General features: G+C 36.8%; 1 protein-coding gene across 1 annotated transcript in view; it reads left to right on the forward strand.

Moving 5' to 3' along the window:
- Positions 1 to 24164, forward strand: part of tenm4 (teneurin transmembrane protein 4) — a 232444-nt gene that overhangs the window by 62103 nt on the left and 146177 nt on the right. Inside the window, exons 2-3 of the mRNA XM_084419906.1 lie at positions 8657 to 8943; positions 12784 to 13056. Of these exons, the coding sequence (XP_084276032.1) occupies positions 8721 to 8943; positions 12784 to 13056 (496 nt within the window). The 5' untranslated portion in view covers positions 8657 to 8720. The remainder of the gene's footprint in view (positions 1 to 8656; positions 8944 to 12783; positions 13057 to 24164) is intronic.

Raw genomic sequence — 24164 nt, forward strand, 5'->3', positions numbered from 1 at the left:
AAAGAACAGCATGTATTTGAACTTTCTATTCATCAAAGAATCCTGAAAAAAATGCATCACGGTTTCCACAAATATATAACTGTAAAAAAAAAAAAAAAAAAGGTTTATTGAGCATCAGTCAGCATAATATACTGATATCTGAAGGATCTGACACTGAAGACTGGAGTAATGATGCTGAAAATTCAGCTTTGATCACAAAAATAAATTGCATTTTAAAATATATTCAAATAGAAAACAGTACATTGTAAAAAATAGTTCACAATATTACTGTATTTTGATCAAATACATGTACCCTTGGTTTGTAAAAGAGAATTCTTTCAAAAACATAAAATATCTCATGAAACTTTTGAACTCTAGTGCTTGATTGATTTATTCATATCAAGAGCTTGTTTTGTCCCATGTGTTGTAAATCAGAGGCAAAATTAGCCCGTTTGCTAGTTTGCCATCTGCGCCAAACAAGTCTGGAAATGTTTTGTGTCTGTGTTATAGTTCAGCAAACCATATTGATCGCCTTAATCCTCTGAAAGATTTCTATGTAATATGCAGTACCATTTAATCAGTCAAAAACAATTGAGCTTAGCAAAGTATTAAGAACATTGACAAATCAAAGTGCAAACAGTTCAACAGATAGATGACCACGCTGGTATTCAGTGCTCAATCGCTTCACTTTCACACTGTCACACACACTAATTGTCGCAAGAATAGACCGAAACCATTTGCATATAGATGGCAGCCTTTCATCTCAGCCGGAGTTGAAGGGCTTCATAAGCCACCAGTCTGGGACATGGAGCTCTAATAACACCCCAGCAGTCCTGGGACCCCGTCCCACCCTGACGGCTCCCTGTAGGGACTTCACACACCCTTCCCTCAGAGTCTTGGGCTCTTTTATGTTAAATTGCTAAACTGGTTGGTGCACATTTTAGTTTCGAGAGAGGTAAATGATACACCATTGTATTAATTTTCTTTTATTAAAGTTTTTGGACATGCTATAGAAAAGTATGATGTTCTTCGAAAGCCATGCAAATTCCCATCACAGTGTCATTTCCGCCACATCTCGAGTAATGTATTGTGATTGATGGTGTTCTTTAGTTTGACTTTTGAAGCATATTTTGTTATAAAATCGACTACTTTGTCCTGCTTAGGCTAATTTCATAGCTATCATTATTAGATATCAAATATATATATATTATTTGTACACTTACTGTCATTTCCACCATACCTCAAAATGATGTTTTGTGTTCGGTAGTGATGTGTGGTGGAAATGACTAATGGAAAATTACATTTGAAACATTGGTAGGGATGCACAATATTCAATTAAAATGCGATATGGATGCACTATTAAGTAATATTTCAACAATTAATTAATCATTTGATAAAGCAGTTTGGCAATTATGCACAAACATATTCTTTACACACCCTTTCCTCCAAGTCTTTAGCTCCTTTATGATAAATTGGTTGCTGCAACTTTTAGTTTAGAGAGCAGTAAATGATACGCCATTATTCATTTCCTTTTTTCTAAAAAAACAAACAAAAACAATATAGTGCCGTGATGTTCTTTGAAAGTCATGAAATTCCCACCACTGTGTCATTTCCGCCACATCTCAACTGACGTATTGTGTTTGATAGTTTTGTGTGGTGGAAATTGTGTCGGACGTGACATTGTAAACATTTCTGGTATAAAATCACAGACTACTTTGTCTTGCTAGGGCTAATATCATAGCTATAATCTTTATGTATCATAAATGTACACTAATAAATAATATTTTCACACTTCCTGTCATTTCCACCACATCTCAAAATGATGCATTGTGTTTGGTATGTGTGGAAATGACATTTGGCATAAATTGTTGACTACTTTGTTTTGCTATGGCTAATATCATTGCTAGCATTTTACATATCATCAATACACACTGTTAAATACTTTTTTCACAATTTTTGCATACTTTGAATATGCACAAACATATTCCGAATGATATTTACCGTAACACTTTTTTTCCACATATTTCATCTCTAACTCCTCAGTTGACACTGTTGTCTTCTCAGTTGTACACAAACTTGTTTTGGGGCAAAATTGGTCAGTGTATTGGCAATGACACTATATGACTGTGGGACAGTCTTTCAGTGTTTGTTGGGAATGTCATATTTTTAAACGTAATAATACATATTTTTATAATGGATTTTCATATTTCAATATATAAAGTCTGGGACAAGGATAAAGCTCAAATCTATACATAAGTCATTTGATATGTCGAAGGCATGGTAAAATGTCTTAGTTTTAATATGACCTTCGTGAAAAAAAAAAAGAAAGAAATCTGTTAGATTTAATAAAAACCAACCTTTGGGACATAAAAGTGCACAAAGTTGAAGAAACACCCATATATCAATGTACTACGGCATTATCAACTTAATCTGTCTGGTAGACGGAGATTATACATCTGACTCCTCTGGCATTAAAACGCCCACTTTTAACGCTCACTCATCAATTCCCGATAGACAAAATCAGATCCCCCTCTACATTTTTTTCTTGTTTAAAATCCTTTTTTTACTCATAAATATGCCCTGTTACAGCAGTAAAAAGAATGTTGAATGCAAATTTCATGTCACTTTAAAGGCATTTAACCAAGACCCCACTTCCTCCATAGCAGATGCTCAAGCTTGCATTGTTTTTCTGATCCATATGTTGAGGTGTCAGAACATCACCTCATTCCCTTACCGGAAACAACAACGTTTGCATTTATACTTTTTTTTTTCCTCTTTGGCTCCAAACCAGGAAACGGGGTGTGCATGAATGTTCATCGAATGCAGACTAACTGATCGATATCATTGAATGTATAAGGAAACTGATACCTGAGCAGCAGATTGTTTTATAGATATGCTATTTGCTACTTTCCCCAGAGTGCTTTGCTTCAGCTGTGTTTAAAATGAAAGGAAATCAAAGGAAACTAAGCAAAACCTGAACAACAGAGAGCTGTCTTCATTGCATTTTCAATAAACAATTCAATAACATTTCATTAAAGCCCTGAATACTCCAGGAAAGGGTGTTATTTGTTCAATTGAAGCTTACAAGGTAAAGCTGCCAAGATCAATGTATAAAACTGACAGTATAAACGATTTACGTAAATAGCATTTCTAAAAAAACAACAACAAATGAATCAATGAATGAGTTCAGAGAACTGGGCCATGGGCTAATATTGTGTCCTATCAAAATCTATTGATTTCTTAGTGAGTAGCCCCGCCCACCGCTCCAAATAATTGTATATTAAACATCAAATATGTTCTGATTGGCTGTTGTTGTCACATTGCACAGCCTCATCACCATATCCGTTTCACAACGGAAACTTTTCACGCGTTTTGGCCGTTCATTTGCACGACAGCAGAGTTTTGGCGGCCTGCAAACGCAAACTTTTGAAAACAATACTGTTATCGTCATGTAAAACTACAAAAAAACACGAATTTGTGAAACGGTGACATCATGCACATGTGTATTACGTGTTCAGGTGTGTAGTTTTTCTTTACAAAGTGACATCGCCATCTACTGGCCTGGCGTGAATAATAAAGCGTTTTTAGTCCGTTTTTACTACATCGCTGTCATGTAAATGTACCCTCGGTGTGCATCTGGTTTGAAAACATGTACTACCGCTCCAAAGTTTGGGGTTAGTGAGATTATGATGATGATATTAGAATGATTTCTGAAGGATCATGTGACACTGAAGACTGGAGTAATGATGCTAAAAATTCATTTTTGCCATCCCAGGCATTACATTACATTTTAAAATATATTCAAATAGCAATTGTGATATTTCACAATATTTAATACTGTATTTTTGATGAAATAAATGCAGGTTTGGTGCGCAAAATGGTGCTGCCACTTTCAAAAAATCGTACCGATCCCAAACATTTAAACGCTTTGCCTTAACTTCAGTTCATGGTTCATTTCGTACATATATTTTGTTCCCTTTCCATTCTGAGCACCAGTTCAGCAAGGGCAGAAATCATGTTTTTTTGTCATATCTTTTTTCTTTTTGCTCACCACAGGGCTCTGGGGATTAGATAGGAGCCGACGTCTCTGACTTTTATTCTTGTTTTCCAGATTATTCATACAGCTTAACACACTATCATAGGAGAAACACACAGAGAGCAAAAATAGCTCCTTCACAGAGAAACGTCAGTCAAACGCGTCTTCCTTTTCACAGATATGTATTTGCACTAGACATCAGCTGTCAAAGCGTAAGTGACGGGCCGCTCCGTCGCTGAAAAGACGGAAAGCGTTCCCATGGCCCCAAAGGTACACCCTTGTGCACGCGAGACCTCGGATATTCAGGAGCGCGGCCTATGCGCAGAATCTCCACATTACGTGGCGATTTCATTGAAGCGAGGCTTTTGGAAATTAAGACAATGCACTTTAACAAAACCCCCTCAAGTGTTGCCATAAAGGCTCTTTTGTCTCTGTATGAATTTGCATAAGCTAGAAGACTCTTTCTAAATGCTGCAAAATTAGTAACCTAAAAGCAAATGGTTTGGAGATTCCGGTCCGGCAGCTGAAGTGCTCTTGCGGGTCTTTAGGAGAAAAGCAGTTTTTGTCCACAGCGGAGGTCCCGGAGCAGAGGTCTCCGAGTCATTAATCACGGCCATCTTTTCAGCTGCCAGTCCATACAAAAGGTGACCCCGACTTCACAATGGGCCTGGCAATAAAGAGGCTGTTTAAGGGGGGTTAGATATAGTTTACTGCGGATTATTGCGGGAGTGCCACACATTTATATTACAGTGGTCTTAAAGAGCTTATCTGCTGGGGAATGCTGAGAGCGAGTCGGCCATATTGTCCCACTCGTACTGTTGTGGGTTTTTTTTGTGCTTTTAAGAGGATCTAGAACCAAATTCCATTATGATTAAGCCTTCTATTTTTGATGCGTGGGTTGACTTGTAAATCTTTATTTTATTTAATTTTTTACTTAGACAGAGACTGCGACTGGTGTCAATCTTGCAAAGCAATATCCGGGATCAAAGATCAAAAGATTTATCATTTTATAATATCAAAATGTTCATTGTCAAATTAAAAATATGTTTTGCATAAACAAGATTTAACCTATATGTCCATTCAGATTTTTTTTATATTGTTTTCATGACCGCTAAGCACATTATCTTGCGTATTTGTTATTACTTTAATGTGAAAAAAAATTGCATTACAGTAATGAAAATAAGTCTGTCTGGACTCAAAAGCTTTTATAATTTAAAGTAAAATGTAAATGTTAATTTAGTTCAGCATTCTAACATTATCTATACTTGTAATTTAATAACTGAAATGATTTTTGGCAACACTTAACAATAAGGATCATTAGTTAACATTAATGTATTAACTAACATGAACTAACAATGAGCAATACATTTGTTACAGTATTTGGTCATTTTTGTTAGGGTTAGGGTTAGGGTTAGGGTTATGTTCATGTTTGTGCGTTAACTAATGCATTAACCTTTGATTTTAATCATATATAATAAATGTAGAAATTAATATTAACTAAGATTACTCAATGCCGTATTAATTCTTAGTTCATGTTAATTAAGGTAGTTATTAACTAATGTTAACTAATGAACCTTATTGTAAAGTGTAACCTAATTTTTTTTTCACAAAAATATTTTTTTCAACACTACATTTTCATGATAGTTACTGTAATGTTAAGAAATATCGATACTATAGTACATATAACCCAATGGTTTTAAAATAAATGTTATATGTTTTTATTAATATATTAATAATAATTACATCCAGTCCAACAAAATACCAATAAATACAAATTCACCTGTTTTTATGACCGTTAAACATCTTCTCCCATTACTGTAATGTGAAAAAAAAAAAAAATCATATTCTCACCATATTTATGAAAATATTCTGTCTGGATGTAAAAGCTTTTTTTATTAAAATAAAATGTAAATATGTAATTCAACCAATGCTTTGTTTTATTTTACACATTAACTTTATAATTTAAGCAGTATCTTATTGTTTTTCTTCATAATGTTACAAAGAATGGGTTTCATTTTGTTTGTTCAAAATATATCTCAGGTGAGATGTGACCCAGATGTTTTCCTGGCAATATCCGTAAGATTATTTTTATTGTGTATTCTATTTTTAACCCACGTTGCATGCTCAGTCGGGCGGATGCAGTGGATGAATAGTGCTCTATGGTCTGAGATGTCTGAAAACTGCACATCCTGTGGTTTAATCCATTACAGATACTAAACCTTGTATTGTCAGAAACACTTGATTTGGATCGGAGCTGAAGTCCAGGAAATGAAATGAATCAAGCAGGGAAACCTCACTATCTTAAGTGAGCCTTAGAGAAAACAATGACCCAACCTCTAATCAACTTCATAAATCCACATCGACATGTTTAAGACCCCCTCCTCCAGCTCCGGTTCTGTGTGATATCCTGTCCGGGGAAAATCAAGGGACCTATAAATTGATGTCAGGTTGCCTGATCTCACAGTGACGCCTACACCAATATATTTATCTCCACGCGGCCATTTTGTTTTTACACTACGCTACAAAGTGTCATTTAGTTACAGAGATGGCATGCATTATTGCTGACAAGCTTGCATTACGAAGGTCTAATGTTTCTCACAATGCTGTTTGCTTTGTAATGCGGATTTGGGATGAGGCTGGAATATTTATGAGGCAGATGATAATGTAGATTCCTTTTCCTTGTGTGTAAAAAGAATAACGCAGCAAAAATGCAAATTTACTCACCCTCATGTCACGCTCGTGTGGATTTCTTTGTTTTACTGAATGCAAAAAGAGATATTTTGCAGAATGTCCGATCTGCTCTTTTTCCATACAGAGGCCAGCTAGTAACAGCTGTGTAAGTAAAACTGACGGTCTTTAGCCTCGATCTTTATCGTCCAGAACCATTACGGAAACGCAGGTTCGAGTAGGAGGGATCACATTGGTGCCGTGACCCGGATGGGAGTGAGGTTTAAGGGATTGAGTGTAACTGAGGTCAGCTAGTAAGAGTAAACCTCATTCCCCTGGCCTCAAGAGGCGCACTAGAGACCGCGGTCTTTAGCATCCTTGTTAGCATGCCCTCCTCCCATACCAGAAACACCAGTTTGAATCCCTCTCGTAGCAGAGCGAGTAGAACCAGAGGTGTTACATTGGTGCCGTGACCCGGATGAGAGTGAGGTTTAGGGGGGTGAGTGTAACTGAGGCCATCTAGTAAGAGCTGTGGGGGGTAAACCTCACTCCCCTGGCCTCAAGAGGCTCACTAGCGACTGCCGTCTTTAGCGTCCTTGATAGTGTGCCCGCCTCCCATGCCAGAAACACCAGTTTGAATCCCACTCAGAGCAGTGCAAGTAGAACCGGAATGGTAACACATACAACCAAAATGGATGGTGATTGGGATATATGTATGTGTGTATGTGTGTGCGTATATATAATCTATTGTGCTCAACACAAGTCATGTGGGTGAGTAAATGATGACCGAACTGTCTTTTTTAGGTGAACTATATTTAATATTTTCCCCAGTGTTTTGTGAGGAATAGTCACCCTTTTATCCGAGTCTTGGCTGCTGCAGTTTGATAGTCGTGACAGGAGTCAGAAGGGTGTATTTTTGCATTGGCTGTTGACCCACAGCGTTTAAACCACAGACCAAACAGAAGGACACCTGCCACTTAAAAATCTGCTGGAAGCGCAGCGTTCTTCTCAAAGGCAGGGAGGGGGATTCAAGTAATAAAGTTTACGGCCACAAGATTTGTTGTGCTGTATTTTTTTTTTTAATGGATCCTGGTTTACAAGATGCTGCAGTGCTGCATTATGTCACCCCGACTTGGGAGAACTATTTTAAAGGATTGTCCAGAAATCTTCTTTTTTTAACTTGTCCTTTAGGGTCTTGAAAAAAATGTTCCAGCTGGAATTTTTTTTTAAATTCCTGTCAGCTGCCCGAGTGAGTGGCACACTAAAATAGCTGGGTAGTCGAATCCTATGAATAGATATAGGTATAGAATAGATATGAAATATGGAGTGATGTTTTGTATTTTTATGTTGCAATTTTTTTTTAAAGAAATTAATATTTTTTGTTCAGCAAGGATGCATTAAATTGATCAAAAGTGACAGTAGAAAGTTTTACACACACAAAATCATTTCACATAAATTATGTTCTTTTGAACTTACTATTTAGTGAAAAATACTGAGAAAAAAAAAAGTGTTTCCACAAAAATATGATTAATTCAGTACAACTGTTTTCAACATTGATAATAGTAATAAATGTTTTTTGAGCAGCAAATCAGCATTCTTGCATGATTTCTTAAGAATCGTGTGAAACTGAAGACTGGAGTAAATTCAGCTTTGTTATCAGTAAAGTTTTACAATTTTTACTGTATTTTTGATCCATTAAGTTCAGCCTAGGTGAGCACAAAAGACTAATCCCAAATAGGGTTGCAAAGGGGCTGAATATTTCTGGTAAATTTCCAGAAACTTTCTAAAAGTTCCAGAAAATTTCCAAATAATCCTGAAAAGTTTCCAAAAGTTTCCAAATAATCCTGAAAAGTTTCCAAAAATTCTGGAAAATTTGCAACCCTAATCCCAAACTTTAAAATGTTAGGTTTTAGCTGTAAAAACGGATTACAAGTCGTAATCATGGTCTTTTCCTCCTTCTGTGTCTTCTTCTAGTATCGTACGGACTGAACTGGCTTCTTTCCCTCCCTTTGATGTTGAGACAAGAGAAAAGGTTGCCATGGAAGTGAAAGAACGCAGACCCTACCGCTCTCTGACCTCCAGGCGGGACACGGAGCGCCGGTACACCAGCTCCTCAGCTGACAGCGAGGACGGCAAGCTCAACCCCAAGTCCTACAGCTCCAGCGAGACCCTCAAAGCTTTCGATCAGGACCCCAGATTGGCCTATGGCAGCCGAGTCAAAGACGTGGTGCACCACGAAGCCGATGAGTTCAGCAGGCAAGGTGAGCGGGTTCACATGTCTGATCTCTCACCGCCATACCACAAGTGTCTTTGAAAACTAAAGTGTGCAATTTCTGTTCAACTAACATTATGAAACAAGAAATTTTCTTATTCGAATCTGTGTTTTTCAAACTTGGCTGGAATCGCTTCGCTTGGGTTACGGTTTGCATGGACTCCAATATGGTTTGCATTTGCCCTGAAAGCAATCTGGCCTAATTTGCAGAAGTGAACCGTTATTGATGACATTATAATTCGCCTATTAAAGTATAATGCATTTCTGATTGCTGCATGTCTCCACAGAATTTACCTTCAGCCAGCAGCAAAAATACTGCATTTTTCAAATCTGTTCTACAGCAGACAGACACAAAATACAGTCCTGTCCAGGAACAGTTTACCCAAATTTGAAAATTGTGTCATTATTCACTCATCTACATGTCATTCCAAACCATATGCTGAATTTTTTTTTTTTTTTTTTTTCTGTGTTCATGCTGCTCTTTTCCATAAGACTAGAATTGGTGACCAGAGGCTTTCAGACTCCAAAAAAAAAAAAAACACTATTAAAACACAATTATAGAGGTCCATAAAGTTCATACATTTTCCCTCTGTTTTCCAATGAGAAAATAAGAGCACAACCATTTGGACATGAAGGTAAATAAATAATGAATTCTTTTTTTTCCCCTATAGTTGTAGTAAAACCAAAGAGGCAAAAATGTGAGTACAGGGAAGCAAAAATTTGCACACACACACACAAAAAAAACGATATATATAGATGTTTTTTTTTTTTTTTTTTTTTACTTTACAGTACAATATTATTCATACTATAATAATATTATATTTATTTTTATTGTAATTGTATAATCATTCATATAATATATTAGTGTGTGTGTGTGTGTGTGTGTGTGTGTGTGTGTGTGTGTGAAAGATTGTATATATATAGTTTGCATCCCAAATTTAACATTGTGTCTTGATGAATGAAAATTTAGCATTAGAGCTAAATTTGGGTTGTTTGAGTGCATAACAATATTCCTTATTTAAAAAAATATATTAAAAAAAAGTGAAAGATTTTTGGCCATGATAATTCCCCTAAATGAGCTGTATTAAACCTGTTGATGGCAAGAATGGTAATGATCCCTGATGCATGACCTGTGTGCTTGTTATTTTCTTTTTGAAGTGTGGAAAGCTGCACCCTTGATCATTTTGCTTGCCCTCCTCATATTAAAGCACATATCTATTACACATACTTGTTAAAACGAGACGAACTATCATACACTTTGAGAGAGCTCTTCTCACAGGCTCCAGATCTGCATCTTTCAGATACGCCTCGGAGAGTGATCGCATTCAAGCAATTAAGAGAGACTGCGGTGACGCTGATTTGATCCGTCGCTAATATATTCCAGCCGTTTTGAAAAAAGCTGTATCTAAAACCGGAGAGATAAAAGGAAAGCCGAATGCGGTGTGTTGTAGCTTTGCCATTAGCGTGCTGGGACTTTAATGAGAGGGGGGTGCCGTGAATGCTGATTCGCTGATGTCTTTTATGACCTTCTAATGTGTCCAGTTGATGGTGACCTGAAAAAATATGCACTTCCCCTCCATGAATACTAAATGCCATGTTTCTCTCAGGCACGCTAACTATTAGGCTATTACACTCACTCTCAGGCATACATCTGTAATTTGCTGTAGCTCCATCGACACGGCTTCCTTTTTCTCGTACTTTGGTCTCCACCAGGCATGAGCGCACTCTGAATTTAATGTGCATTGAGGTTGTGGGTTTGAGTGTTCCATTTTGAATAAACTTCTCGTTAGGTTTTTTTCAAGTTGATTAAACATTGGCTAGTTTCATATATTGCTTATTCCCGGTCAATTTGGAGTGTCATACAAGACCAGGTGCTCAGTTTAAAGGTGTTCTCTTGAAACAAATACGTTTCAAAACGCCTACCTAGACAGCATTTTAAGGCATCACAGGTTCTGTACTCTTTTAGAAGATGCGTACCCTACCATATAACTGTGAAAATTCTGTAAATGGCATTGAATTGTTGTCTCATATCCACATTATTCCTGCGCCGCATGACGCTTTGCGCGAATTATGGGTGTAACTTCCATTAAGCTGTAAACAATCAGTGAAAAGGCTTGCTCTGTGAACGCAATATGTTACAAAACGCCTACCTAGACAGCATTTCAAGGCATCACAGGTTCTGTACTCTTTTATTCTGTAATCTTCCGGAAACCCGGAAAATTCCGTCAATGGCATTGAATGGTTGTCTCATAAATTACGGTAAAATTCCTACAGTGGCGGGAAAGAGTTAAGTGTAATTAAAAAAAAAAAAAAACCTTTTCACTCAGAAACTTGTTTGTTATGCTGCATTCAGTTTACTTTGGATGTCAGAGGCGTTCCAGTTAAAAGTTCGTTCCTACTGGAAACAGCACTCAAGTTTGGAAGTAACCATCACATTAATTGATATCATATGTGTAAAAACATTGTAATTAATAATTGTAAGTTAATAGTTTATACTGTACTGCCTTTTTAACTTAGCATGGCAAGCCAGACCTACATCAAGATGTTAGGTCTGGCAACTCACCATAGACACGGCTCAATCCGAGGGGCGGGATAAACGGCTGTCTTTCAAATTCCCTCTGCACGCAATAGGACAGCGCTTCAGCCAACCAGAGCGTTTTCCCAACAGCGGAGCTAACGTTAGTTGATAGATTCAACTTTTGAATCTGGCCGGCAAAACTACGAACACATCTTCCTTTTTTAAGAATGACTTAAGTGCCGTTCTTTGCTCTTTTCTCAAAGAAAAACTTAACTCCAAGTCCTCCAGAGTCGCGGCCAAAGCCGATTCGAAAGACTGTTCTCCAGCAGCAGCCGCCATTCTTTGTTTTCAAGTAGCAGGGAACCGTCGCAACTCTGTCGTCATTATGTTAAGCCCGCCCCGCCTACTCTATACACGATGTGATTGGCCTGACCCAATTTAGGTTTTTACAGCTCCGAAAGTCAACGGAGAGTTGCTAAATAAATTTTGCTGCCGCTAGGGTGCGTCTAGATTTCTAGGCTATTTTTAACTCTTTCCCCGCGACGTAATTTTCCGTCTTTCACTGTTATACAGTAGGGGGCGCTATTACACCTCTTCTGAAAGACTACGGAATCTCCTGATTAAAACACAGGCGAAGAAGAAGCAGAAATAAGCGATAGCTGATAGATGCATTATGTAAAATAACAATCACCAACATTAAACCGCATATCAAAACTGCCTAATGTTACTGAATGAAATGTCGACCCAGGACGAGGTATAGGACCGTGAAGCTTTGGGTGTGTTGATGGACTCAATGACTACTCCATTTATGATTTGATTATCGTTCTGAATCAGATCCAGACGTCTTGGGTAAAATCTTGATTTTCTAGATTCTAGCTTTTTACTCAAAATGTTGCTTTTTTATGAAACTTACCCACATCTAAGTTTTGATAAAAAAGGAATGCTTGAAGCTATATAAAACGTTTGTTTATTTATTTTTTAAAGAAGAGGCTCTGTTCTTTCTTTTGATATAGTGCAAGTTATATGTTCATACAACAGAATATTCTGGTGTCCTTGAAACCTTTATGAAAATGATAAAAAGTGTTGCTGCTGGCTGGCAACTTTAAAAAAAAATGCTTGCGGGGAAAAAGTTTAAACTATTACTACTTTTAATAATAGTAATAACTATTATTATTATTGTTAGACATTTCTATCATCACTTAACCATATGAAACCAATATGAAATGAGATGGAGAAAATGTTTTTAGTCTGTTCTTGTGTGTATAACACAGAATGTGTTTTCTCTCATTGTGTTCTTGTGTGTTGTATCAGGGGTGGACTTCTCTCTCAGAGACATGGCCTTTGGGGATCCCGTGCCGCCCCATATGGCAGCATATAGGACAGAAATGGGCCTTCCCCACCGCGACTACTCCGTGAGCGTGGGATCAGACGCTGACACAGAAACGGACGGCATCATTTCCCCCGAGCACGCCGTCCGACTCTGGGGCCGGAGCAACACCAAATCCGGCCGGAGCTCCTGCCTCTCCAGCAGAGCCAACTCTAACCTCACCCTCACTGACACCGAGCATGAAAATACAGAAAACGGTGAGTTCAAACGTCTGTACGGTCTCTTCACAGCTCGGCTGAGAGCAGGAGCGGGTCACCGGGCGCAGAGGGACGTCTCCAGTTTAGCACCACGTCAGTTCAGATTGAATGTGTGATGCCCCTTTTATATGGAAATGATGCGTGGTTTGTTGAGGCGGATTTTGTGACATTCTAGTATGTTTTTTGAAATGCTTGTGCTTTAAAGCTAAAGTAAGAGGAATGACATTTTCCCCCTTCACATTTGGATCAAAACAACTTCAGTATTAAAAGCAAAACCATTGCTGTAAATGAAATATTTACTTCTTTTAAATTTAGATTTTAGCATTTTTTTTATTTTTATTAAATAACTGTTTAAAATCAAATGCTGGATTCAAACTCAGGAGCGTGTGCACTTTCTGCTAGGCCATGACTATCACACTTGTAATATTTTTCATTTCATTATCTGGTGACCTTTCTTGCACAATGTTGGATTTTATTCAGTGCTCTGTTATATTTACAGATGGATTATTCACAATATTTCTGCTGTGAATAGAGATTAATTTATTATTGATTCTAAATATGAACTAGTTGCTTATTAGTAAGCATATTGCTAGGATATTGTCTGTTTGTTAGTACTTATAAAGCACATATTAATGCCTTATTCTGCATGGCCATGAACTACATCCCTTAATCCTACACAGTGATTAGGAGTTTATTGCAAAAGTCATTGTTGATAGTTTGTTAATAGTGAGAATTGTGTGACCATCGGACAGAAACCTCATAATTCCATATTTCGTCTTTTTTTGTAATATTTATAAATCATTACTATTATCCACCCTTTACATCTGTCTGTTGGTTTTGCAAATATTTAACCAATGAAAACCACAGCTATTAAAAGAGCTTGTGACTAAACATTGTAACTCCATTGGATCATCAAGCTCAAACCTCATAACTCCGCCCGCCTCTATCGTGAATGAAGCTCCGCACGCAGTTTTGACAGTCTCTGCTTGTTTGCAATGCAAGGGTAAATAAAGAACTGCTTGTTTGAATAAGTACAGCATTTTCTTTAGTCAAGAAATGCTGTATATACAAAGGCTAATGTTTTATGTATTTGTGGAGAAGAAAAGAGTGTCTTAGTCTAGCATTTATCGTTGAGTCATAACCAGTACTGTCATAAATAGCCTGTGCGTAGCACTTCCTCTTTTAATAAAATGAGATTTGGCCAAATGACGAAAAAAAAAAAACAGAGTGCCCACATAGCTACAGTAAACTTTATAGTTGATGAAAACATAATGTGACAAACTTACTGCCTCAGATGCAGCCGTTCTAATGATGGACAAAACACCATGTCTGAAATTCGCTGGTTAGAAACCTCATAACTCCATTTGAGCTTGATTTTGGTGAAATGTTAGGAATATAATGGCAAATGCTAGTGTTGGACCATATATAAAGCCAGCCACAATATCAACTTTGACAATGTGGTGTTTAATTCTTGTAAAAAATGCAATGTTTTTTTCCGTTTCCATAAAAGTAGTATTTTTGGAGATAAATTATGAATTTACTTACTGTACTGTAGTTAGTTAACCAAGCAGTTGCATGTTGATGAATTATCTTTATGGTAACTGCAATACAATTGATGTATTTAGCTTCTTTTTTTTTTTTTATAATCTCCAGCGGCATGTCTATACGTCGGAGCTAGTAGATGTCAGATGCTCTCTGATGAGATTAGTGGCTCAAACAGAGCAGGCGGCCATCCTGGATCCATCCACCGAAAGCTTGGTGCTTTCAAATGGTCCCCAAGGGCCCAATGAGTGTCTTTGCTTGCATAGAAGGTCACATTGTACCGAGACAGTGTCACAGTGAAACTTGTCAAGTGCAGGGCCTGATTACGCAAGAGGAACGGCCCAGAGAACTGCAGGAATAAATGGGAAATCTCAGCATGAAATGTAAATGTTCGCTGTTTATTTCATGCATTAAGTGCTTAAACATTTATTAAACCGATATAAACATCTCTTAAAGTTGATTAATACAATTAACCTTTAGAAAAACTGCAGATAAATGATATTTCTTGAATGGCCTTTGAGTTGTGCTGACTAGCAGACTTCAGTTTTTTTTTTTAAACACATCAGCACATAGCCACTGTTTTTAATGGAAGGTCAGTAAACTTGTAGTAAAAAAAAAAATAATAATTAGTAGTATTTACATATTTGTTAGCTTTTAAACTTTTATAATTCCATAATTGAGTACTACAAAGTGACGATTTATTTATTTAAAGCATCACTGTTACTATTATTATTACATTTTGGTATGTAATTTTACTTTTCATGAACGATTTGTTTGTTTGTTTGTTTGTTTGTTTGTTTGTTTGTTTGTTTGTTTGTTTGGGGAAAGGTGCGCTTTAACTTTCCTAAGCAATTTAAAAATGTAAATTTTGTTTGGCAGTGGGGCACAAAAATCCATATCTACATTCCAGAATATCATTAGCAAAGTTTCCATTCATAGTTGTGAATTTAACTTATGAGGAAAAATTGGAATGTTGCATAAAACATTTGCAAATAAAGCACAGTTTCCATCCCATGTGTTCAAGAGAAAAAAAAAAAATCATCACTTCCTGGGAAATTGGTGCAAAAGATCTGTAATATAAATGGAAGTTGCTGCAATCAGGGAAGAACCCATTGTCCTCCATCAGAAATGAATTGGGTCTCAGAGCGCGCAAACGAAACGCAATAAACGTTGGCGTGTTATCTTGCGTTTGGATTCTGGTGTTTGGGAACGCAATCATGTGAGACGCTTCTGGGAGGGAATTAAGCCAAATCATTCTGATGACAGACTTTGGCTCGGGCGTTTCAGAATGATCAAGCCAACATTTGAGATGCTGTGATGCGATTGGTCCGCTGGTTAGTCCAGTTATCCAATCACATCCACCGCTGCGGAAAAGTCATGTGAGTTTTTTGTTGCGCATCAAGGTATTTAATTCAGTAAATGAGTTTCCATCGTAGTTTATGCGCTTGTCTTCTCATCAGATAAAAAATGTATCCACCTCAACTGCGCATCTCCAAGCGTTTTTCTTTATGCGATGTCCCAATATGCACACACAAATAGGTGTATGGAAACATAGCTACTGAGACTTGAGCATGGGCTCTTTTGACCACCTGGTAATCTTCTTTGGTGTCTGGACCTAAACCATTTTGCGGATGTCATCCTCCGTAGTTACATCACTAGGCTTTCTTCAAGGTTTCTACCTTAAGCACTTGAGTTTGGCACTCTTTATATCCGCAGCCTAGTTGAGTCTTAATCACGCTCTCGTTTACAATGTACCTTATGCATATTCGCTGCCAAACTCTGATAGTGCCTCTAACAACCTTTAGAAATCACACATCAAGGGCCCGGCAGCAAAATACTAATTGCCTTTTGCACCACAGTCTCCCTGAATGCCTACAAATAGTCTGTTTTGCACTGAAGCCTCCGTCATTTCAGCTATTAGATTCTTATTTAAAACGACAGAGGTGTTCCTTTGTGCCGCATCGCATTTTATGCATAGACATCAGTGATGGACTTAAAAAGAAAATGGAATATGTCTGTCTGAACGTCGTGAAACGCTGAGGTGAGGCCAACCCGAATGCGTGTTAAACTGGATTTGATGACTGTGAAAAGTAAATGCCCTCCGTGTATATCTTTATTCGCAGCTTTAGGCGTCTGTTTGACTGTTGTAAAGCAGACGCAATTCAAAATTGCTTTTTATTCTGTTCATCCAAGCAGAAATGCCATGTTGTGTTTACTGTTTTTTTTGAGGTAATGCTCAGTAATACACATTTAAAATGGCAAGTTAACTGAATCCTATTGAGTTATCCAACTTACTTGTGTTTTATCACTTTAAAGTTGGACTAACAATAATTAAAAGGTATGTTTTTAGGTTTTTGGCTATGCAATATCCAGTGTTATTGTATTATTTGGTATTTATTCATAATAGCTTTTATATTTTCATTTTATTTTGATTTTAGTAATTGTTTGTGCTTTTCCGTTTTTCAGTTAGTTTCTATTTTTTTCAATTTGATTGATTTCAGCATTATTTCAATGATTTTCAATAGTTTTAGTGAACATTAAAGGGATAGTTCACCCAAAATTCTGTCATCATTTATTCACCCTCAAGTTTTTCCAAACCTGTATGAATTTCTTTCTTCTGCTGAACACAAAAGAAGATATTTTGAAGAATGTTGGTAATCAAACAGTTGATGTTCCCCATTGACTTCCATAGTATTTTTTTCTTCTTCCCCATACTATGGAAGTCAATGAGGTCTACAACCGTCTGGTTACTAACATTCTTCAGAATATACTGTATATGGCTTAAAATAATTTTTGGGTGAACAATCTCTTTAACAACACTGGTAATATTATGGTATTTGAATGTTGTAACCGTTCAATATTTATTTACCCTCGGATACCATTACAATAATTTTATGTAAGAGAAATAACAACAAAATTTCTGTTTTCTAATGATCCTTTGGCCAGTTGGGAAGGGAAGTTGTTACAAAGCATTAGTTCACATTGAGATTCAAGTAAATACATAAATAAATAATCAAGTTGCCATTGCTTTTAGAGCTCATTGGATTAAAATGATCAGAGGAGCGTCGTGGTACATAAAGAGAATTTCAGAATCACTCAGATTAATTTAGCGATTAGCTTTCGTTTTCCATGTTTAACATTCAAACCGGTGTTGTTTATCTCGACAACGGTACGTTCATTAGATATAATGATCCGTAATCCATTTTAATGTAGCACAGATCTTAGGCAAATAGATTGTGTGTGTTTGTGTGTGTGTGTGCGTACAACCTGCTTAGAATGACCCTCATGTGTGAGCAGCTTTCCTTAGGCGCTAACAGTCAGGCCGATTGCTGAGTCATTTTGATCGGGCATAGGCAGATCTTTTAGCAGCGAGCCGAGCCTTTTTCTAGACATAAGGGCTGCTCGGGGCAACGTGTGAACTGTGTCGAATCCCACAGACCCTTCACTGGCTGAGCTTTATGGGTATTTGCAAGTGCTAAAAGCAATGGACCTCACAGCCCTCCGTTTGCAGTAAAGTAGAATACTGGAAATTTCAAGCACTGTCATTTTCTCAAAAAATCAAATTTTTAAAGAGTAATGTATGTAAAAATGCACCCTCCAAAACCGTATGACTTTAGTTTTTTATAAAACACAAAAATAGATTTTTTGAAGAATGTCCTCGTTGCTCTTTTCCAAGCAATTATTATGAATAGTGTTGAATAGAGTCTCAAAAAACTAACACAAAAGCACCAGTGCAGTTTCACTTCAGTCAATCTGTGAACAATTCATGTTCAATATGTGATTCGGTTCGGCATGGGCGACAGGGAAAGCAGAGGTCGCATTGATCAGCAGGATATTTTCAGCAACATCACATGGTAACATAATACGCGACATTCAAAGTGAGGGTCGTTCGTGTAAATCGAACGCAAATAAATGGACGTTCACCAGCTCAAAATGGCTGTGATGGTCATATCTAAATGTGTTTAATAGGGCTGATCTTAATGACATACTCATTGGCACATGGCACCAGGTGATGGGGTGTAGCGGTTCGATATCTGTGATTATAAATCTGAAATTTAACATTTCAGCACCTGGGAAGAGTGGTTCACTTATAGGGGAAGTGACTGGGATTTGATAAGACCACTGTGCCCAGGAGCAAAGCCCTTGACCTCTTTTTTGCTCCACATCCTTCTCATTTTAATAATTGTACCTTAAAGGTATAGCGGAGGATTTTCTTTTTCCGGGTGGATCATCAAGACTATTGGTCCTCCTAAGTGTCAATCATTCTGGTGATATGTTTACGTAAGGCCGTCGTACGTGCTCGTGCACACGATTCACACGATGGCGTGCGCTCAAAACACAGGTTGGGCTTCCCACTGATGCCTCAGTCGCGAAGTTTCTACTCGACAGGTAAAGTAAATCCATTTAAAATCACTGCTAGTAAAAGTTAATGTAAGCTATGATTAGCTTGTGCATGCTCTCTCGTGCACACGTTTAATAGGCGTTCCCTCTCGGGAGCAGGTAGAGTGTTGCGCATGTGCATTTTTTCAAAAAGTGGAGAGGGCGGTTCTTTTCTAAAATTCGGGAAAATCCTCCGCCATACCTTTAATCTGCTAAAAGACCAATAACAATTAGGGCAGGATGCTATAGTTATAAAGCTGTTGTTATTATTACCATTATTATTATTATAATGTATTCTTATTCTTAATATTTACCTTTGATAATTATAATGATGTTTTTAATATTAAAAAGAAATGCGCACAAAAATATTTAAATGGTTAATGTTTACTTCACTTTGTTTTGATTATCAAGGTTTAAACAAAGTCTTTTTTTTTTTTATAATGGATTTTCATATTTGACAAAAGTGTGGATCTGGGACAAATATATAAATGGTATTTGTAAAACAGCAAATGTAAAAAAAAAAAAAATCATATAACATGAACAAAAGCTGAAATCGGTTATTTTTAATGAAAATCTTTGGCATGGAAGTCCATGAGCACCTATACATATACCATTAAAAAGTGTTTTTATGTTATTCTTATACTTAAGGATGCATTTATTTGATCAAAAATACAGTAAAAACAGTCATATTGTGAACTATTATTACCATCTAATATAATTGTTTTTGCTGCTTGATATCAATACCAATTTCATGCATCCTTGCTGAATAAAATGATTATTATTTTATTTTTTTAAATCTAACAGACCCCCACATTTTTCATGTTTAGAATGTTTAGAATCTCAATATAATAAAAAAAAAAAACGAGTAAAAATTCTACTCGAATATCTGTGGATATTACCTTTTTATTTCCCCCAGAATTGTCATTACAGACCAATGTATCTCGTCTATCGAGACCCTTCACCGTCGTGTTGAAAATCATGACAATAAAGGTGTAAAAATGAACAATGACACAATTTTCTTAGAGGCAGTAATGCATTTTTTAATGCATGATTAAGCCGGTGCCATCCATCAACATTTTTCCCTGGGAACCACACAACCGATAATATTCCCATGTGATCGTGAGTTAATGCCTGTTACGAGGCTCATGTTGAGCTATTGGGAAATAGACTCTGAACCCTGGGAACATCGGATTATTAGCTTTTCCACCTTTGTTTCTTGTTTTACGTGACTTTTTGCGGTTGTTTGTATAGCCTAAATTGAAAGTTGTACTTTGAAAACTGTAGCGCAAAATGGATCAGAAGATCCGAGAAGAAGTTTGATGTACGATCTACAATCGCTCTCCCTTATTTCCGTTTGAAGCAGGGAAGCTATAATTGGTTAATTTGACTGAAACTGCCTCTGCGTTGGTTCTTTGTAGAGGCTGTATAAGATGTCACTTCTGAGGTTTAGAACTCGCCGGAAACTTTGAACTGCTTTTGAACTGCTGAAAGATTGAGGTTAAGAGGGGCTCATGGGAAGTGATCATTGTTGCTGAAATTGGGGATGTTGACAATGAGACAAATGTGCTACTATAGAGGCTCACTGTAACTTTCAGATCAGCAGACAAGCAGTTAAAGTTACTTCTGTATCCTCATAGCATATGAGTTTGGGATTTTCGTTTTGGGCGTTTAATGATGAAATCTGTCTCATTTCGAAAAAATATGCTCAGCTTCAATCTGGCTAATAGTGTGTATGCTGCTCCATTGGGCATCTGTCACAGACTTGATAATTACGGTTTGCACAGCGTGCTTGGTTGGCAGAAAGGGGGGGTACATTGTTTATCTTGGGTGTCATTTTTTTTAAATATATTTTGTTATAAATTAGTCTTGGATGTCATGGTGATATTGAGCTTGGAAGATGATGATTGTGCCCAACTAGAACACTTTAAAAGAAAGTACAAGACCAATTCAACACCAGGACATTCTTTGATTTACCTTGGAGTGACACATAAATGCTCTTGTATGTGAAAATGTGGCAATCATTTTTGTGCCATATGCATAAACGTCAAAGTACCATAGTACTATTACCAAATAATGTGCTGACCAACATATTTTCAAAGATGGCCATTCAACTTAAAGTTATTAAGGCCCCGATATACTTCAAGAGAAATCGAAGAGCGAACTGATGTGACGTACAAAACAAAATCAGACCAAAATGTTTGGAGTTGCATCCAAATGTTTTGGGAGTTTGAAACAGCTTGCCAAAGCAAATTGGTCCGTGGCGATTACGTAATAGGTAGGTGTGCGTGGAAATCTTTTCCCGTTCACTTCTCCTGTTCTGTCCCTCGAGGTAAGACGTTCGTCAGTGAAAACATGAACACACTGGAGAGCTGCTTATAGTATCAAATCAAGTTGTACTTCTGATGAAACAAGACACTGACACTGTATCTCATGTTTAATACGGTAAAGCTTCTTGATTTTAAGCAATCTATTGTATATAAATAAACGTGACGTGACTTTAGAGCGCCGAATTGTAGAGCTTGTGCATACAACCACGTTGCTATGATCAGATGTTTTTCTTATGCTTTATAAGCGTATTTTTCCATTTTCTTATGCTTTATGATTGTATCGCGCAAGGAACTGCGCAAAAATAAGTCAACAAAGTAGTCATAATTCGTGTGAAACTGTAGTTGCATGTACAGTAAAGGCACGTTTTATGGAGTTTTGTAAAAATGTTGGTTGAGGCACGTGTTTCCAATGTGCTTAAAGTTGATTATCATGTCAATGTAACAAACTCATGTTCACAACCAAAAGAAATGGACTGACTAATTACTGAGTAAACTGCTCACTAACTTGAACTTGCATGTCTTTCGCTTGCATCTGAATTAAACTTGAAATGATGATCTGCGAGTCAGTTTAGTTTGGTGAAATGAATGGCGCACCTCGGTTCCGGCGAGCCCGAGGGGAGCACGAGCAGGCTTCATATTCGGAGCATTATATCTCCCTCACCTGCACTTGTCTTTTCAACTGTTCTCCCTGAGCACTGCCACCATATTATCAACCCACAAAGTGAAGTTAAATCAGGCTGCTATCAGATGAGACATTTCCTCACTTACAGGAGGGCTTCAGCACGGCACACAATGGTGTGAAATAGCAGTCTCAGAGATGAGGTTACAGAACCTGACCTTGAACAGCGAACAGACAAAAATATGCTTTGAATGCTAAGAAAAGGCTATTACAAGATATCCGTTCCCCCCCCGTTTTATTAGACATAATGCAACTTTTTGTTAAAACTAAAACAATTAAAAAAAAAAAAAAATCCATTGAAAAAATGAAAAAGCTTAGAAGTCTTGCATTAGCAACTAACCCAAATAAAATAACTAAGTTGAAGTACTAACATAACATTATTAAACCTAAAACAATATAGAGAAATATAAAAATATAAAAAAAATATGACCAGCAAAAAACAAAATTACTAAACCTAAAACTTAGAACATATAAAGAAAATATAAAGATTCAAGTGAATACTATTAGAGTTTATAAATAAAACTAAAATCACGCTGGTCATGTTAATGTCTAAGGTTGAACTGGATACTATTTTGTGGGCTGTTGAGATCACAACTTTTGTTTTTTAAATAGTGTAATTATGTGTTTTAGCTGCAGAGTGTTTTTCACTGAAGCAGTTCACATGCTAACACCTTTATGAAGTTTGTAGTGTGAAAGACTTGAAAGAATTGAAAGTGAGAATATTTATTGGAACCCAAACAAAATGTTTGCAAACTTTTGACCGTGACTTCATGAGCATATGCCAGGTGCAAATGCAACTGTTAATAAATTGCATCCTATGTTTTGCACTTGAGAACTGATTTAAATTCCAGATTTAATATGAATATATATTTCATGTTAGTACTGGGGCGGCAAATGGTTTGCAGTCTTACTCAATAACATGCCGTTTTTAGTCCTGACCTTTTCTTTTAATAACAGCTAAGGATCGTCCTTTGAAATGCAAACTTTGAAATATAATATATGAAATATGAATTATAATATTGTTTTAACAGAAGCTGGGAGTGTCGATAAAGTTAAATATAACAATATATTTGTGATTACAGAACTTTCAAGAATTGTATGTTGTTGAATAAAAATAATAGTTACTGAGAGAAAAAAATATTATAATAAATAATATTAAAATAAATAATAAATGAAATAGTTATAATAATAAAATCTATTCATTTTCATCAATTATTATTGTTATCAATCCACTATTGTTTTATATAGATCTTTTTCTATAATTTAAACAGTATTTAATGTAAATACTTCAGACGTAACTGCAATTAAGTTACAGAAAAAAATCATAGAAATTCATAGAAAAAAAGTTATTAAATTATGGTAACTAATTACTTAGTAATGCATTACACCCAACACTGTTAACTAGTCCTGCACCATTCACACTCTGGATATGAATCATATTTCAAATTATTAATGAGAGGACTGTTTTTACTTTTACTAAAACGGGAAAATCCTATTAAGATTTTGCATTGGGTTTCTTTGACTTGGTAAGTAAGCACCCACCTAGCATCCCTAGAAACCAAGCCAAAGCTCCCTAGCCTTTGCACTTGCACAGCAAGCTGCCATGCACTGACCAAAAAATAAAAGGGACTTTAAGGTGTTTTTTTGCTGGTTTAGCTGGTCTTAGCTTGTCTCCCATCTTGGCCAAGCTGGTCTTCAGTTTGTTTAGCTTGTGGGCCAGCTGGTCTTCAAGCCTGACTAGCTGAAAGTCATCAAAACCATTCTAAAACCAGCAAAACAGACCAGTCTTGGGAGACCAGCAACATTTTAGGCTGTTTTTTTTTTGTTTTCACCAGTGACAACAACCTACTATTATCACTGTAAGGCTATTTTTGCACAGCAAGCACCTCTCCACCAAAAAACAAAACAACAATCTAGTTTTATTTTTAGACATTAGGACTGCAGCTGCATTTTGCTTTGAGGAGCGTTTTTTTGTTGCTTTGAATGAAATGGCATCGCAGCTATCGCACCAAAGCACACATCTCTTTGTAGTAATCTTTGTTATAATTAACCGCAAAACATTTCTTCTTTCATGTAGCCATCCACATCTTAACGGTTGTTTGTGTGTTGAGAAAGAGAGGAGAAAAAAAGTGTGCGCCGCTAGAATCCAGCGGTTTTGTTTTGTGCTGATTCCCGCGCTG

This window comes from Rutilus rutilus (assembly GCF_951802725.1).
Source record: "Rutilus rutilus genome assembly, chromosome: 9".
In the NCBI taxonomy this organism is placed as follows: domain Eukaryota; kingdom Metazoa; phylum Chordata; class Actinopteri; order Cypriniformes; family Leuciscidae; genus Rutilus; species Rutilus rutilus.